The sequence below is a fragment of the Giraffa tippelskirchi genome, chromosome 4, assembly GCF_054371585.1.
Source record: "Giraffa tippelskirchi isolate mGirTip1 chromosome 4, T2T-mGirTip1v1.2.pri, whole genome shotgun sequence".
In the NCBI taxonomy this organism is placed as follows: Eukaryota; Metazoa; Chordata; class Mammalia; order Artiodactyla; family Giraffidae; genus Giraffa; species Giraffa tippelskirchi.
Genome location: NC_137278.1, coordinates 173,644,223 through 173,658,653, shown reverse-complemented (window position 1 = coordinate 173,658,653; position 14,431 = coordinate 173,644,223). Strand labels below are relative to the sequence as shown.

General features: G+C 42.7%; 1 protein-coding gene across 4 annotated transcripts in view; it reads left to right on the top strand.

Moving 5' to 3' along the window:
- The first annotated feature begins 762 nt into the window (after window positions 1-762).
- FGD4 (FYVE, RhoGEF and PH domain containing 4) overlaps window positions 763-14,431 on the top strand; it is a 277,869-nt gene continuing 264,200 nt past the window's right edge. For all 4 annotated transcript variants that reach the window (XR_014082406.1, XR_014082407.1, XM_081591590.1 and 1 more), the window contains exon 1: window positions 763-1,200. Coding sequence is in view for 2 of the 4 variants with exons in the window: in XM_081591590.1 (XP_081447716.1) it covers window positions 924-1,200 (277 nt within the window). In the remaining 2 variants the exon portion in view is untranslated. The remainder of the gene's footprint in view (window positions 1,201-14,431) is intronic.

Below are 14,431 nucleotides of genomic sequence, written 5' to 3'. Positions count from 1 at the left end.
TGAAGAGCATTACTAACGAAGCCCTAAAAGTGTTTGTGGTGATGGAGGGGCTGATGCTCTTCAGGAAACCTGTGGATCGTCAGCTCCACCTTTTCTTTTACTTTCACGCACCTTTTCACTTTTCTGTCTCGATGCTCCCGGCAAGATTTTTTGGTTGAGTGAGATAAGGCCAGACTTTGGGGCAGAGCCTCAGGTAAGCATTCTAGCTCTGCAGTACTAACTGACCCAGTATAAGTTCCGCATCTTGGTTTCCTTATCTGAAATAGTTACCTCACTGGGTAGCTCTACAACATAAGTAAGATCATTATCAAGGGCTCAGTAGCGTCTTGAGACCCACGTGTGACCCTTGTCTTACGAGTCTGCGAGGGTGGCAGGCCCTGTACAGAGTTCCGAGTAGCTGTTATGATCTCTTCTTTCCTCCGGAGCCCAGTGCGTGTGCCCTACCGGTGAGCGCGGCTGACCTTCGGAGCACAGCAGGTTTGCGTCGGCAGGTGAGCGGCCCCTTGGCTCCAGTCGGCCAGCGGCGGGGGAGGGGAGAAGGAAGCTGGAGCGGGGCGGGGGAGAGGGAGGGGCGGAGCTGCCCGGGACGCTCCCGGCGGCACCGCGCGTCCTGGGCTGCTGCCCGGGAGGGACGAGGAGGCGGTAGCAGCAGTGGCGCCCACAGGCCGAGCTCTCGGCGCTCTCGGGTGTCTGCCGGTGATTGGTCCAGAGAGGAGGGGGTGGCGGTAGCCAGAACCCGCCGCGCTAGCGGCGGCGTCAGGTGAGAGCGCTAGCCGCAGAGACTCGGGCGTGGCGGCTGCCGCACAGGGAGTCAGAGCCAAACTCTCGTCGCGGCCTTGCGCGTCCTGGGAGGAAGGGACGCGGAGACACTTGCAGACGACTCGACGCAGAAGTTGCTCCTGTCGAGTCGCACCGAGCCTGTCATGCAAGCGACGCCCCCCTGGGTCAGGTCGCCCCTCAGGTGCCCGCCGAGCGCGCGCTCCCGGCCGGACGAGGGCGGGAGCGGGCGCCGAGCCGCGAACGAAAGCGGCCAGATGAGCGGCGAGGGCGACTACAACTTCAGGCGGGTGGCGATTCGGCGGAAATCCAACCCCTCCTACCTGCCGCTCGGGACCCCGCGGCCCTGGAGTCGGCCCTCGTCGCACCTGGCCTGGGCCGAGTCGGCCACGTCCAGGGACCAGGCCTCGGCAGACGCCCCAGGTAAGCGTCTCGGGAGGTAAGGGTGGGCGGGGGCGTTGTCGCAGGTGAGGGACCGCCTTTGCCCGGCAGGTGCGTCGCGTCCGCAGCAGCCTGGGGAGCCGGCGCCGAGACCTTCCCGGGGGCCCGTGCCGGTCCGCCCAGCCACTTAGCTAATTGTGTCCCTTCCCCCAAAGGTCCTAGGCGGGAGCGCGCCTGGTGCCGAACTACCTGTCCTGGAGGTCAGTTACCAGGGAATTCCCGAAGTAAAGGATAACTAAAAAAAAAAAAGTTTGGTTAGGAATTAATAAGACCTGTTTTCTACATACTGAGGTTTAAATGTTTTCGCTACATTGCTTCGGGCAGACCTTGTGAAGGATTAATACAATGAATGCGGCTGGCTAGATCCACCCTGGTCCGGCAGACTCATGTTTGAGTGACTTCGGACCAGCAATCCTGAGTGCTCCAGTTTTCCCTTTTGAAAAAGACGCTTGAGTGTGAAAAACTGCAGGTCTCTCAGAAGGAAACGTAGTCTTACTATCAAGAAATTGAATTTTATTGTGTTTTTGTGTTGTTAAATTAAGATCATCAGTAATGTGGTATTTTGAATCCTGAATTCTCATTGACTTTTAGTCTTGGAAGAAATCCTCAAACTGACCTATTCCAGCCCGCAATTTTTCTCCTTTCTTTAAAGGCATTCTGTTCTCCCTAGGCACGCTTGAAGCTATGTAGGACACACCAGGGATTTTTCTCTTGACTTGCGAAACTTTTCTTTAAAATCCCTGCCCCGTATTTTGTGCTCCTATTGGGCAGAAACCAGAGATGGCTTGTATGTAGGCCAGTTATGAGGCAGAAACCTTATTTGAGTGGCGGAAATAACAATGCTTTTATTCACTTACACTCATTTTATTCTTATTAAGCAAAGCTGTTATGATGGTTTAAATGTGAAGTATCGAAACTTTAAAATTTTTCTCTGTCCTTGTCCTGAAGCTGTAGTATTCACAGGGCAGAAAAACATGATGGATGATGACTTACAAATTTATAGCTACATTAGATAAGGGAAGAAATAATGATTTGAGAAAATATATAAGTGAAAGTCGCTCAGTTGTGTCCGACTCTTTGCGACCCCATGGACTATACATATACAGTCCATGGAATTCTCCAGGCCACAATACTGGAGTGGGTAGCCTTTCCCTTCTCCAGGGGATCCATAATTGAATCACAGTGCTTATCTCTCAATTTCCTCATCTTCAAAATGAAGACTGGTGAAATAATCTCTAAAATCTCTTCCAGATTTAGGTGTGAGTCACTCTAAAATGAATAGAAGAGGATTTTCTTTCATTTTAAGTGAAAATTCATTACTTTGTTTTGGAGTTACGTATTTATCAATTTTTTAAATTGTTTGAGCTACTTGATTTCTTAATCATCAGCAGTTTTCAGTTTGAGGGTAAAGGGATCCAGTTTCTTTACATCATTATTACTTAAAATTACTATTAAAATCGCATGCTTAGTTTCAAACTCTGAGTCAGTGAACAGAAGATGAATTTCTCTCCTAGAAGTAGGAGTGAGCAGTCTGTAAACCATTTCTACAAGGCAGCAGTGCCTTTAGAAGAGTCCTTTCTTATTTTCTATTCTTTTTTTTTTCCTTAGGAGAAAATCTAGAACACTTTTTTTTTAAAGTTGAGGTGAAGAACCTGCAATAACTTTTCTAGATCTGTTAGGTTGTCTCAGTATTATTTAAAAGAACTCAAAAGTTTTTGTTGCCGTTATTTTCAAGGTTGAAAATTAATTACCGTATGGAATAATTGTTTGTTTTTACATAGTGTTATCTGTAGTATCTGTTGGAGAGTGATCTAATGTTTTGCAAAGTAGTCTGAAACTATTCAGTTTGGTGAGATGAAAACATTTTAGAAATTGCTTCCTTTTTTGAATCTTATCTGCCTCCCTAATTAAGTTTTACCTGTTATCATTATATATAAGTAAGATCCTCCCCTCATCAAAAAGTAAACCGTGTTTAAATTTCCAAGAAATGCCAGTTTACTCTGTAGTACCTAGAAAAGTATTTATAAATGAAAACTATAACATTTTGACTCACTGCATATGTAGTAGATGTTACTCATAATTGAAATGTTACTTTCTCTTTTGAAGAAGGAACAAAAACTGAAAGGTCAAGAATGTAGAGAATTCAGTTTAATGATGTTGTGTTATATTCTATGACTGTGAAAGCCATTATTTTTAGAGTTCTCTGCTTTTTCCTAAAAAATAAGAAGACAGAAGACAGCCTATCGACTGCATCTTCCATATATATCTGAATGGGAATGTCCTCATCCAGGTGAGGTAATTAAATTAAGATGTAGGCTTTGGGGTCACATAGCGTCCAATTTCAAGTCCTTACACTGCCAGTTGTATGAATTGAATCAAGTCTCTTAACTTCTCAGTTTCTTCATCTGGACAGTGAAGATAACAAAACTTTATAAGATGGTGGGAAGGATAAAGTAAGCTTATATTGATGAATGTCTGACACAAAACAAGCAATACAGCACATAGCAAGGAGTCATTATCCATCTGTTTCCCCAAAAGTCTGGCGCTGGGACTGGCATATAAGAGACACTGTAATTACTTGTTGGATGAAGGAAAATCCTTCTCCTGTGATGTTCATACTGTTTATTGAGTGCATTTTCTGTACTAAGAACTGTGGTTTGTGATACACATATAAGTATGTATGTGTGCGAATTTATTTCACAACAATTTTAGTAGATAGGGAGTATTATGCCCATTTTCCAGCTAAAGAAATTAAAGCCCAGAAAGTTTTACAAAACTTGCTTGGAATCTTAGACTAGTCCTTGTTTAGCTCGTTTCAAACTCAAGTGTACCTGGCATTAAAGGTGGTGCTCTTACCGCACTTCACATAAAGCATGTAATTCCATTATGGTAAAAACATATATTTAAAGGTATATTTTATGCACATAGTAGAATGAAAATTTTCTTATTTCATGTGTGTGCATGTGTTTTTGTTTTTGGCCCAGCTTTTTTTCTGTTCTCCCTTTTTTCTTTTCCATAGTCTGAATATCCAAAGCCCTTGGGGTTAAGGGAGAGTTTATCTATTGAATATCATTGAATGTAGCTTATCTCCTCAGTTATTCCTTAGTTTTATGAGAATCTTGAAGAATCTTTATTGAAAATGATTTTCTGTAGAAAATACATTTGCTTCTACTTCCAACCATGGCCACTTTGATTAGCCAAGCATTTCTTTGACTTGAAGAATGTATAAATTTAGCTCAGGTTTGCTGAGGGAAGATCAGCATTGTTGTCGTCATTCATTTTTCCACTTAGGTTTGGCGTAGGTTTACGGACTTCTCTTGGATGGAAGGCAGATTTTTCCTGAAAATGAAGGTGGCTCAGTCTTGTCTGACTCTTTGCGACCCCATGGCCTATATAGTCCATGGAATTCTCCAGGCCAGAATAATGGAGTGCGTAGCCTGTTCCCTTCTCCAGGGGATCTTCCCAACACAGGGATCGAAGCCAGGTCTCCTGCATTGCGGGCGGATTCTTTACCAGCTGAGCCACCAGGGAAGCCCAAGAATACTGGAGTGGGTAGCCTATCCCTTCTCCAGGGGATCTTCCCGACTCCAGAATTGAACCGGGGTCTCCTGCATTGCAGGCGGATTCTTTACCAGCTGAGCTATCAGGGAAGCCCTAGGCCATTCTTTTTTCCAAGGTGTAGCTCCTTCAATGTGGGTTCCAGGTTCAGTCCCTTTCGAGCTTCCCAAGCTCAAGACCCATGTCCTATCTTGCCAGAGCGGAAGTTCCTGGGCTCTAGGTTCTACCACCTAGGTTTAGGTTTATTGTTCTTTTTTCTTTTTTACTCTTGTCCTTAGGAATATCCTTTGTTTTCTTATGATTTCAACAATGAATTTAAAAGTATATCTGTTGTAATTTAATCAGCATCTGGGTCCTTTGTGATCAAGGGCTTTCCACACTATTTGATGTGCAGACTTCCTATAAGTAGATTTCCTTTTTCCAGTTTTCACCCTTGTTAGGATGGAAGGCAGATTTTTCCTGAAAGTGAAAGTGGCTCAGTCGTGTCTGACTCTTTGCATCCCTATGGACTGTAGAGTCCATGGATTTCTCCAGGCCAGAATGCTGGAGTGGGTAGCCTGTTTCCTTCCCCAGGACATCTTCCCAACCCATGGGTCTTTTTTCAACACATACTCCAATATCCTGTGCACTTTTTGAGGACTAATTTTACCTTTGTTGGAGAAGGAGGGATGAAGATTCGGGTTATAGCAGTAAGAGTAATTGTAGGCTTCTCTGGTGGCTCAGCAGTAAAGAATCTGCCTTCAGTGCAGGAGACACATGTTCCATCCCTGGGTCAGACAGGTCTCCTGGAGAAGGAAATGGCAATCCACTCCAGTATTCTTGCCTGGGAAAATCCCATGGACAGAAGAGCCTGGCAGGCTGCAGTCCTTGGCGTCGCAAAAGAGTTGGACACAACTTAGGGACTAAACAAAACAGTAAGAGTAATTGTTTTTATTGAATGCTGGTTGTGAACCAGGACTGTTTGTGTTTTACTTATTCTTATGACAGCACTGCAAGATAGATGGTGTTATCATTTTAGAGGAAAGGAAAAACCAAGTTTCAATGTTCTACAACCAGTCTAATCTTCTGAGAGAGAATTTGAACCAGGTCTTTCTGATTCCAGTACTCAGATACTTATAATACTAGTTCTTAAGGTTTCTCAGGGCTTTGGAGGCAAAGTGCAGTGCAAGTACTGTGTTTCACATATGTTAGGGTTAATGTTGTTTGTAACAATAATGAATGCATATTATATTTGAAATAATGATCTAAGCAAACTATCTAAAGATTTATAATAAAGTGATGATGGTGATCTTATCAGTTATTCTTAGAAGCTGCTTAAGATTGACTTTGAAATAAGAAAAGTCCTTCAGAGGAACAGGAACCAGGAAGAGTTTTCCTATTTCTTGGAAGGCCAAGAGCAGTTTAAAGAGTAGTCCGTCGTCTTTCAGTGAGTAGCCACATAAACTTGTGAACCTAGGAATGTTGAGAGAGTTTTAATCCATAGTTACCTTTTTGCTTGCATTCCTTTCCTCTACTGAGAAAAACTTAGGTTCATGGATCTAACTAGTAACAGAGAAGACAACCTGGACCTATTGGGGTAGGAATTAGAGATTGGCTAAAGGCCATTACTTCTGTGCTTCTTGGGCATGTGGATTCGGTCTTAGTATAGTTAGGGTTTTATAGGCATACTTTGCTTTATTGTATTTCAAAAATAATGTGTATTTTTTCTTTTTTTTTTTTTCACAAATTGAAGGTTTGTGGCAACCCTGTGTCAAGAAGTCTTTTGGCACTTTTTTCCCTACAGCATTTGCTCACTTTGTGTCTCTGTGTCACATTTTGGTAATTTTTGTGGTATTTCAAACATTTTCTTTATTATTATATTTGTTATGGTGATTTGTGAACAGTGATATATTTGATGTTACTGTTATAATTGTTTTGGGTCACCACGAACCTCATCCTTAAAGACTATAAATGCATGTGTTCTAACTGCTTCACCAACTGGGCTTTCCCCTGTCTCTGTCCCTCTCTGTGGGCCTCCCTATTTCCAGACTCACAGTACTGAAATTTGGCCATTTAATAACACTACAGTGGCCTCTAAGCATTCAAGTGAAAGGAAGTGTCACATGCCTCTCACTTTAAATCAAAAGCTAGATATAATTAGTGAGGAAAGCATGTTGAAAGCCAAGATAGGCTGAAAGACAGGCCCTTATGCCAGTTTTGAATGCAAAAGGAAACTTCTTGAATTCAAGTGAGTGCTACTTCAGAGAACACTCACGGTAAGAAAGCAAAACAATCTTACTGCTGATATGGAGAAAGTTGTAATGGTCTGGATAGAAGTTGAAGCCAGTCCCAACAATGCCTTAAGCTAAAACCTAATCCAGAGCAAGGCCCTAACTCTCCTTAATTCTGTTAAGGCCAAGAGAGGTGAGGAAGCTGTAGAAGAAAAGTTGAAAGCAAGCAGAGGTTGGTTCATGATGTTTAAGAAAAGAAGTCATCTTCATAACATAAAAATACAAGGTGAAATAGCAAGGATGACATAGAAACTGCAGCAACTTACCTAGAAGATCTATCCCAGATAATTAATGAGGGTGGCTACACTAAACAACAGATTGTCAATTTAGGTGAAACAGCCTTCAGTGGAGGAAGATGCCATCTAAAACTTTAATAGCTAGAAGAGAAGTCAGTGCCTGGCTTCAAATCTTCGAAGGACAGGCTGACCCTCTTGCTAGGGGCTAATCCAACTGGTTACTTGCAGTTGAAGCCATTGCCCATTTACCATTCTGAAACTCTTTAGAATTATACTTTATCTACTCAGTCTGGGCTTTATAAATAGAACAACAAAGCCTGGATGACAGAACATCCATTTACAACAATGATTTACTGAATATTTTAAGCCCTACTTCTCAGAAGAAAAGATTCCTTTCAAAATATTACTGCTCACTGACAGTGTACCTGGTCACTCAAGCTCTGATGGAGATGTTTATGTTGTTTTCATGCCTGCTAACACAGCATGCATTCTGCAGTCCATGGATCAAGGAGTCATTATTTCTTCTTCTTCTTTCTAAAATTAATTAATTAATTTGGCTACACCTTGCAGCTTGTGGGATCTTAGTTCCTTGACCACGGATTGAATCCATGCCCTCAGCAGTGAAAGTACCTAGTCCTCATCAGTGGGCTACCAGGGAATTCCTATTTGCTTCTTTTTAAATCTCTTTTCTTGGTCTTGATTTTCATACTTCACTGGATCTACAAGTTTATTCCTTTGACTAGCTCATTTTTGTCCTTTCTCTCTTCCAGCATTCCCATTTTCTCTTTCCCATTATTTCCTGCCTCCTCTATTCTTTGGTGGTGTCATCCACCCTCTGGGCTTCTTTTTCTTAATCTCTGTTGTTGCTATTTAATCACTAAGTCATGTCCGACTCTTTTGTGACCCCATGTACTGTAGCCCACCAGGTTCCTCTGTCCATGGGATTCTCCAGGCAAGAATACTAGAGTAGGTTGCAATTTCCTTCTCCAGGGGATCTTCCCGACAACAGGGATGGAGCCCACATCTCTTGCTTGGCAGGCTGATTCTTTACCACTGAACCACCCCTGCTGAATAAATGTAAATGTCCTGAGGGCAACAAACTGCAGCTCCTTTTTCTGCTGCAGTCTAGCCCCTCCTCCTGACTTTCTTAGAGGTATTATTAACCTGGCTTTTCCAGCCTTCAAAGTTTATTTTAAATCTACTCTTTCCTCTTATCTGCTTGCCACCCAGTCAGCTACCAGTTGTTATTGAGTCTCCTTCATGTCATAATGATGGCCTTTGTCTTATTTTAGGCTGCTTCTCTCACCAGCTATCCATTTTACATTAACGCCCCCAGCCCCCAATTAATTTTTTTTAATCTGTGTATTGGTCATATTCTTCCCATAGTCAAAAACTTTCTATGGCTCCTAACTGTCTGTTATTGTTGTTTATAATGGAATACTCTATATTCAAAACTGATCACTTTAGTGACTGGTTAAACCTTTACTAGTAACCTTTCAGTATAGAGATGTACCTTTCAAAATTCATGCAAATATTTAATCTTATTTGGACTTTTAAACCCGGAATAGTCATGCATTAGGCACACACTTTAGGAGTTGTTAATGTGTGTGTTTTCAGGAATTAAATTTGTCATTGTTTGTAGAGTATCATCTAGAATTAACCTGTCCTTGGAGTGCAAGTTAATAGTGAGTGGAATTAGCACCAGCAAGTACTCTGAGAGCCCATAATCAGTTTTATATTATTGCCTCACTCATGTCTATGTATACATATAAACACATATGAATACATGCACATATGTATGTATAAATCTAGTGATACTAAAAGTCATAGAATGAAAATATTTTGGGGGCCAGTTATCATTTGGCTTTAGTCTTAGGTTCTTTGGGTTGTTTGAGGGCAGATGATGTAGGAAGCTTTAGCTTATGAGCTTTATTTATTGCTGGAGAATATTGTGAGGCTGCTAGATATGTGGTAGACAAATGTTAGTTTTATAAAATGACATCTACATGTGATTTGCCTGGTAGGCATGTATTTTGTGTAACTTCCCTGGTGGCTCAGACGGTAAAGCGTCTGCCTACAATGTGGGAGACCCGGGTTCAATCCCTGGGTCGGGAAGATCCCCTGGAGAAGGAAATGGCAACCCACTCCAATATTCTTGCCTGGAAAATCCCATGGTCAGAGAAGCCTGGTGGGCTACAGTCCATGGGGTCGCAAAGAGTCGGACATGACTGAGCGACTTCACTATGCAGGAGTAGAGTGCACATAAACCCAGTCACTGTGCCTGTCTCACACACATGCCTGTTCACTGACGTTAAGCTGTCAACTTCACCAACTAGAGCCTCTGCAGAAACCAGGGAGCTGCTTCCATTCTGGGGACTGCACTGAGTTGCAGTGAAGCCTTGCTGCAGAGAAGTATCCAGCCTGCTCTGCAAGGCTGGGTTGTTCTCTGGGGCCTCTGGCAGGATTTTGTGTTAGGCCATGTGTTAATAGTAGCCTTTAAAAGTGTGATGACTTTACCATGTATTATTTTTGAAACGTAATGCTAATGAGCACATTTAGGAGACCAAAAAGTCAGGATGTAGAACCACATAAATTATATGATACCTCAACTGAAGGATCAGTTCAGTTCAGTCGCTCAGTCGTGTCCGACTCTTTGCGACCCCATGAATCGCAGCACGCCAGGCCTCTCTGTCCATCACCAACTCCCGGAGTCTACCGAAACCCATGTCCATCGAGTCAGTGATGCCATCCAACCATCTCATCCTCTGTCGTCCCCTTCTCCTCCTGCCCCCAATCCTACCCAGCATTAGGGTCTTTTCCAATGAGTCAACTCTTCGCATGAGGTGGCCAAAGTATTGGAGTTTCAGCTTCAACATCAGGCCTTCCAATGAACACCCAGGATTGATCTCCTTTAGGATGGATTGATTGGATCTCCTTGCAGTCCAAGGGACTCTCAAGAGTCTTCTCCAACACCACAGTTCAAAAGCATCATTTTGCGGCGCTCAGCTTTCTTCACCGTCCAACTATCACATCCATACATGACCACTGGAAAAACCATAGCCTTGACTAGATGGACTTTTGTTGGCAAAGTAATGTCTCTGCTTTTAAATATGCTATCTAGGTTGGCCATAACCTACCTTCCAAGGAGTAAGCGTCTTTTAATTTCATGGCTGCAGTCACCATCAGCAGTGATTTTGGAGCCCCAAAAAATAAAGTCTGACACTGTTTCCCCATCTATTTGCCATGAAGTGATGGGACCAGATGCCATGATCTTAGTTTTCTGAACGTTGAGCTTTAAGCCAACTTTTTCACTCTCCTCCCTCACTTTCATCAAGAGGCTCTTTAGTTCTTCTTCACTTTCTGCCATAAGGGTGGTGTCATCTGCATATCGGAGGTTATTGATATTTCTCCCAGCAATCTTGATTGCAGCTTGTGTTTCTTCCAGCCCAGCGTTTCTCATGATGTACTCTGCATATAAGTTAAATAAGCAGGGTGACAATATACAGCCTTGATGTACTCCTTTTCCTATTTGGAACCAGTCTGTTGTTCCATGTCCAGTTCTAACTGTTGCTTCCTGACCTGCATACAGGTTTCTCAAGAGACAGGTCAAATGGTCTGGTATTCCCATCTCTTTCAGAATTTCCCACAGTTTATTGTGATCCACACAGTCAAAGGCTTTGGCATAGTCAATAAAGCAGAAATAGATGTTTTTCTGGAACTCTCTTGCTTTTTCGATGATCCGGTGGATGTTGGCAATTTTATCTCTGGTTCCTCTGCCTTTTCTAAAACCAGCTTGAACATCTGGAAGTTCACAGTTCACATATTGCTGAAGCCTGGCTTGGAGAATTTTGAGCCTTACTTTACTAGCATGTGAGATGAGTGCAATTTGCAGTAGTTTGAGCATTCTTTGGCATTGCCTTTCTTTGGGATTGGAACGAAAACTGAACTTTTCCAGTCCTGTGGCCACTGCTGAGTTTTCCAAATTTGCTGGCATATCGAGTGCAGCACTTTCACAGCATCATCTTTCAGGATTTGAAATAGCTCAACTGGAATTCCATCACCTCCACTAGCTTTGTTCATAGTGATGCTCAAGTGCAGTGTTGTATGTGTGGGAGGTTATCAAGTTATGGACAGATTTAATTAAAATTAGTTACTAAAAGCCATTTGTAGAAAAATACAGCTTTTAGACGGAGTCAGCTCTACTTCCTCTGTAGAAAATTGACTAATGAAATATTTTTTTCCCCTAAAACATGCTATCTTAATGCTGTCAGATTGATGATGCACCAGTATTGATAAGTGGCATTGGGAATCCAAAGATGAATAAGACAAATGCCTTGACCTTAAGTAATTTCCATCCTAGAAGAGGGGAAATGATATATAATAAATACTTGGGCATAAGGTCATGTTAGGGATAAGAGCAGAGATCAGAGTGGTCATATTACAGAGGAAGGCACATTTTTGACTGTGTTGCATCTACACTTTGCGGAAGACTACACGTTTGACTCATGCCTTTGAAGTCACCCGTGAGTCTGTGTGCTGGCTCATGCTGATTGGAGCACCTTCCTGCTAACACAAGCTGGAAATCCATAGCAAGTTGGAAAAACAAATCTACCCACAGGTTTCCATTCAGACCCATACGCCAATTAATTCTTTTAGTATTTCTGTGTTCTCTTTTCAGACCCATATATCCTTCATTAGAAATTTTGCCTCTTAAGATCCCACTAAAGCTGGATCTTTTGGCTCTTCAAGAAGTATTTCAGTGTTTACTCTGGACAGCTAGTTGTGTTGGGGCCTAGAAATCAAGGTGAGAAGAAGACACTAGAGTGGTTTAAAAGACTGTGGGCTCTGGAGTTAAATTGACTGGGTTTGAATTCTTCTCTAGTAATTAACTGGGTGATTTGGAATTCTTTTTGACTCAGTTTCCTAATCTATAAAATGGTGACATATATTACCTACATCATGGAGTTGTTGGAAGAATAAAACAGTTTTTTAAAGGGCTAAAAACAGTGCTTGGGAAATGTTCAAATAATAACTTCTTTGGTATTTTTGTTGGGATTTACACAAAGCTACCCTCACAGTCTGGGTTTCTTTTTGCATTTTATGTGTATCTCTGATCTAGCACTGTCTCCCTGGATGTGATTGGTTGTTTACACTTGTACCTATAGAGTACAAGTTACTGCCCCAAATGTAAGCTCTTCTAGGCACATATCTTCCCACCCTCTTTATCCACTTCCTGCTTAGCCCTCTGCTCCCCTTTGTTCTTATTCAGTTGCTAAGTCCAGTCCACCTCTTTGCGACCCCTGAAGTGCAACACGCCAGGCTTCCCTTTCCTTCACCCTCTTCTGGAGTTTGCTCAAACTCATGTCCATTAGGTCCATGATGCTATCCAGCCATCTCATCCTCTGCCACCTCTTCTCTTCTTACCCTCAATCTTTCCAGCATCAAAGTCTTTTACAGTGAGTCAGCTCTTTGCATCAGTTGGCCAAAGTATTGGAGCTTCAGCATCAGTCCTTCCAGTGAATATTCAAGGTTGAATTCCTTTAGGATTGACTGGTTTGATCTCACTGCTGTCCAAGGAACTCTCAAGAGTCTTCTCCAGCACCACAGTTTGAAAGCATCAATTCTTGGGCGCTCAGCCTTCTTTATTGTCCAACTCTCACATCTGTACATGACTACTTGAAAAACCATGGCTTTGACTGTATGGACCTTTGTTGGCGAAGTGATGTCTCTGCTTTCTAATACAGTGTCTAGGTTTGTCATAGCTTTTCTTTCAAGGAGCAAGCATCTTAATTTCATAGCTGCAGTCACCATCTGCAGTGACTTTGGAGCCCAAGAAAATAAAGTCTCTCACTGTTTCTGCTTTTTCCCTTCTGTTTGTCATGAAGTGACATGATGCTGGATGCCATGATCTTCGTTTTTTAAATGTTGGGTTTTAAACCAACTTTTTCTCTCTCCTCTTTCACTTTCATCAAGAGGTTCTTTAATTCCTCTTTGCTTTTTGCCGTAAGGGTGGTGTCATCTGCATATCTGAGGGTATTGATATTTCTCCCAGCAATCTTAATTCCAGCTTATGCTTCATCCAGCCCCACATTTTGCATGGTGTACTCTGCATATAAGTTAAACACACAGGGTGACAATATACAGCCTTGATGTACTCCTTTCGCTATTTGGAACCAGTCCATTGTTCCATGTCTGGTTCTAACTGTTGCTTCTTGACCTGCATACAGATTTCTCAGGAGGCAGATAAGGTGATCTGGTATTTCCATCTCTTGAAGAATTTTTCCACAGCTTGTTGTGATCCACACAGTCAGAGGCCTTAGCATAGTCAATGAAGCAGAAGTAGATGTTTTTCTGTAGCTCTCTTGCTTTTTCTATGATCCAATGGATATTGGCAATTTGATATCTGCCTTTTTAAAATCCTTTTTTAAAGCTTTTCTAAATCCAAGTTGAACATCTGGAGTTTCTCCGTTCACATACTGTTGAAGCCTATCTTGGAGAATTTTGAGCATTATTTTGCTAGCATGTGGGATGAGTGCAGTTGTGTGGTAGTTTGAACATTCTTTGGCATTGCCTTTCTTTGGGATTGGAATGAAAACTGACCTTTTCTGGTCTTGTGACCACTGCTGAGTTTTCCAAGTGGCAGAGTAGAAGGACATGGCTCCTCTTCTCCTGTGAGAACTCCAAAATTGCAACTAACCATTGAACAACCATTGACAGGAGAATGTTGGATCCCACCAAAAAAAGATACCCCCCATCCAAGGGCAAAGGAGAAGCCCCAACAAGACAGTAGTAAGGCCGAAATCACGTTTAGAATCAAACCCCATGTCTGCCAGAGATGCTCTGAGGGCTCAAACAAAACCTTGTGCACACCAGGACCCAGTGACCCCACAAGAGACTGAGCCAGACCTGCCTTTGAGTGTTTGAGTTTCTCCTGCTGAGGTACAGGTCAGCAGTGGCCTGCGACAGGGACGGGGCTCTCACTGCAACAGACCTTGGAGGCACAGCATGTGAGCCCCACCATAAAGCCACTGAGCAGACAGCCCACAAACTGGCAAACAGTTATACCAAAGAAGTTCTTGCACTGTTGTGAAAGTTCTAGGGCCCGCAAGAGATTTCCCAACCTGGTGATCTGGCAAAGGGACTGAAAAC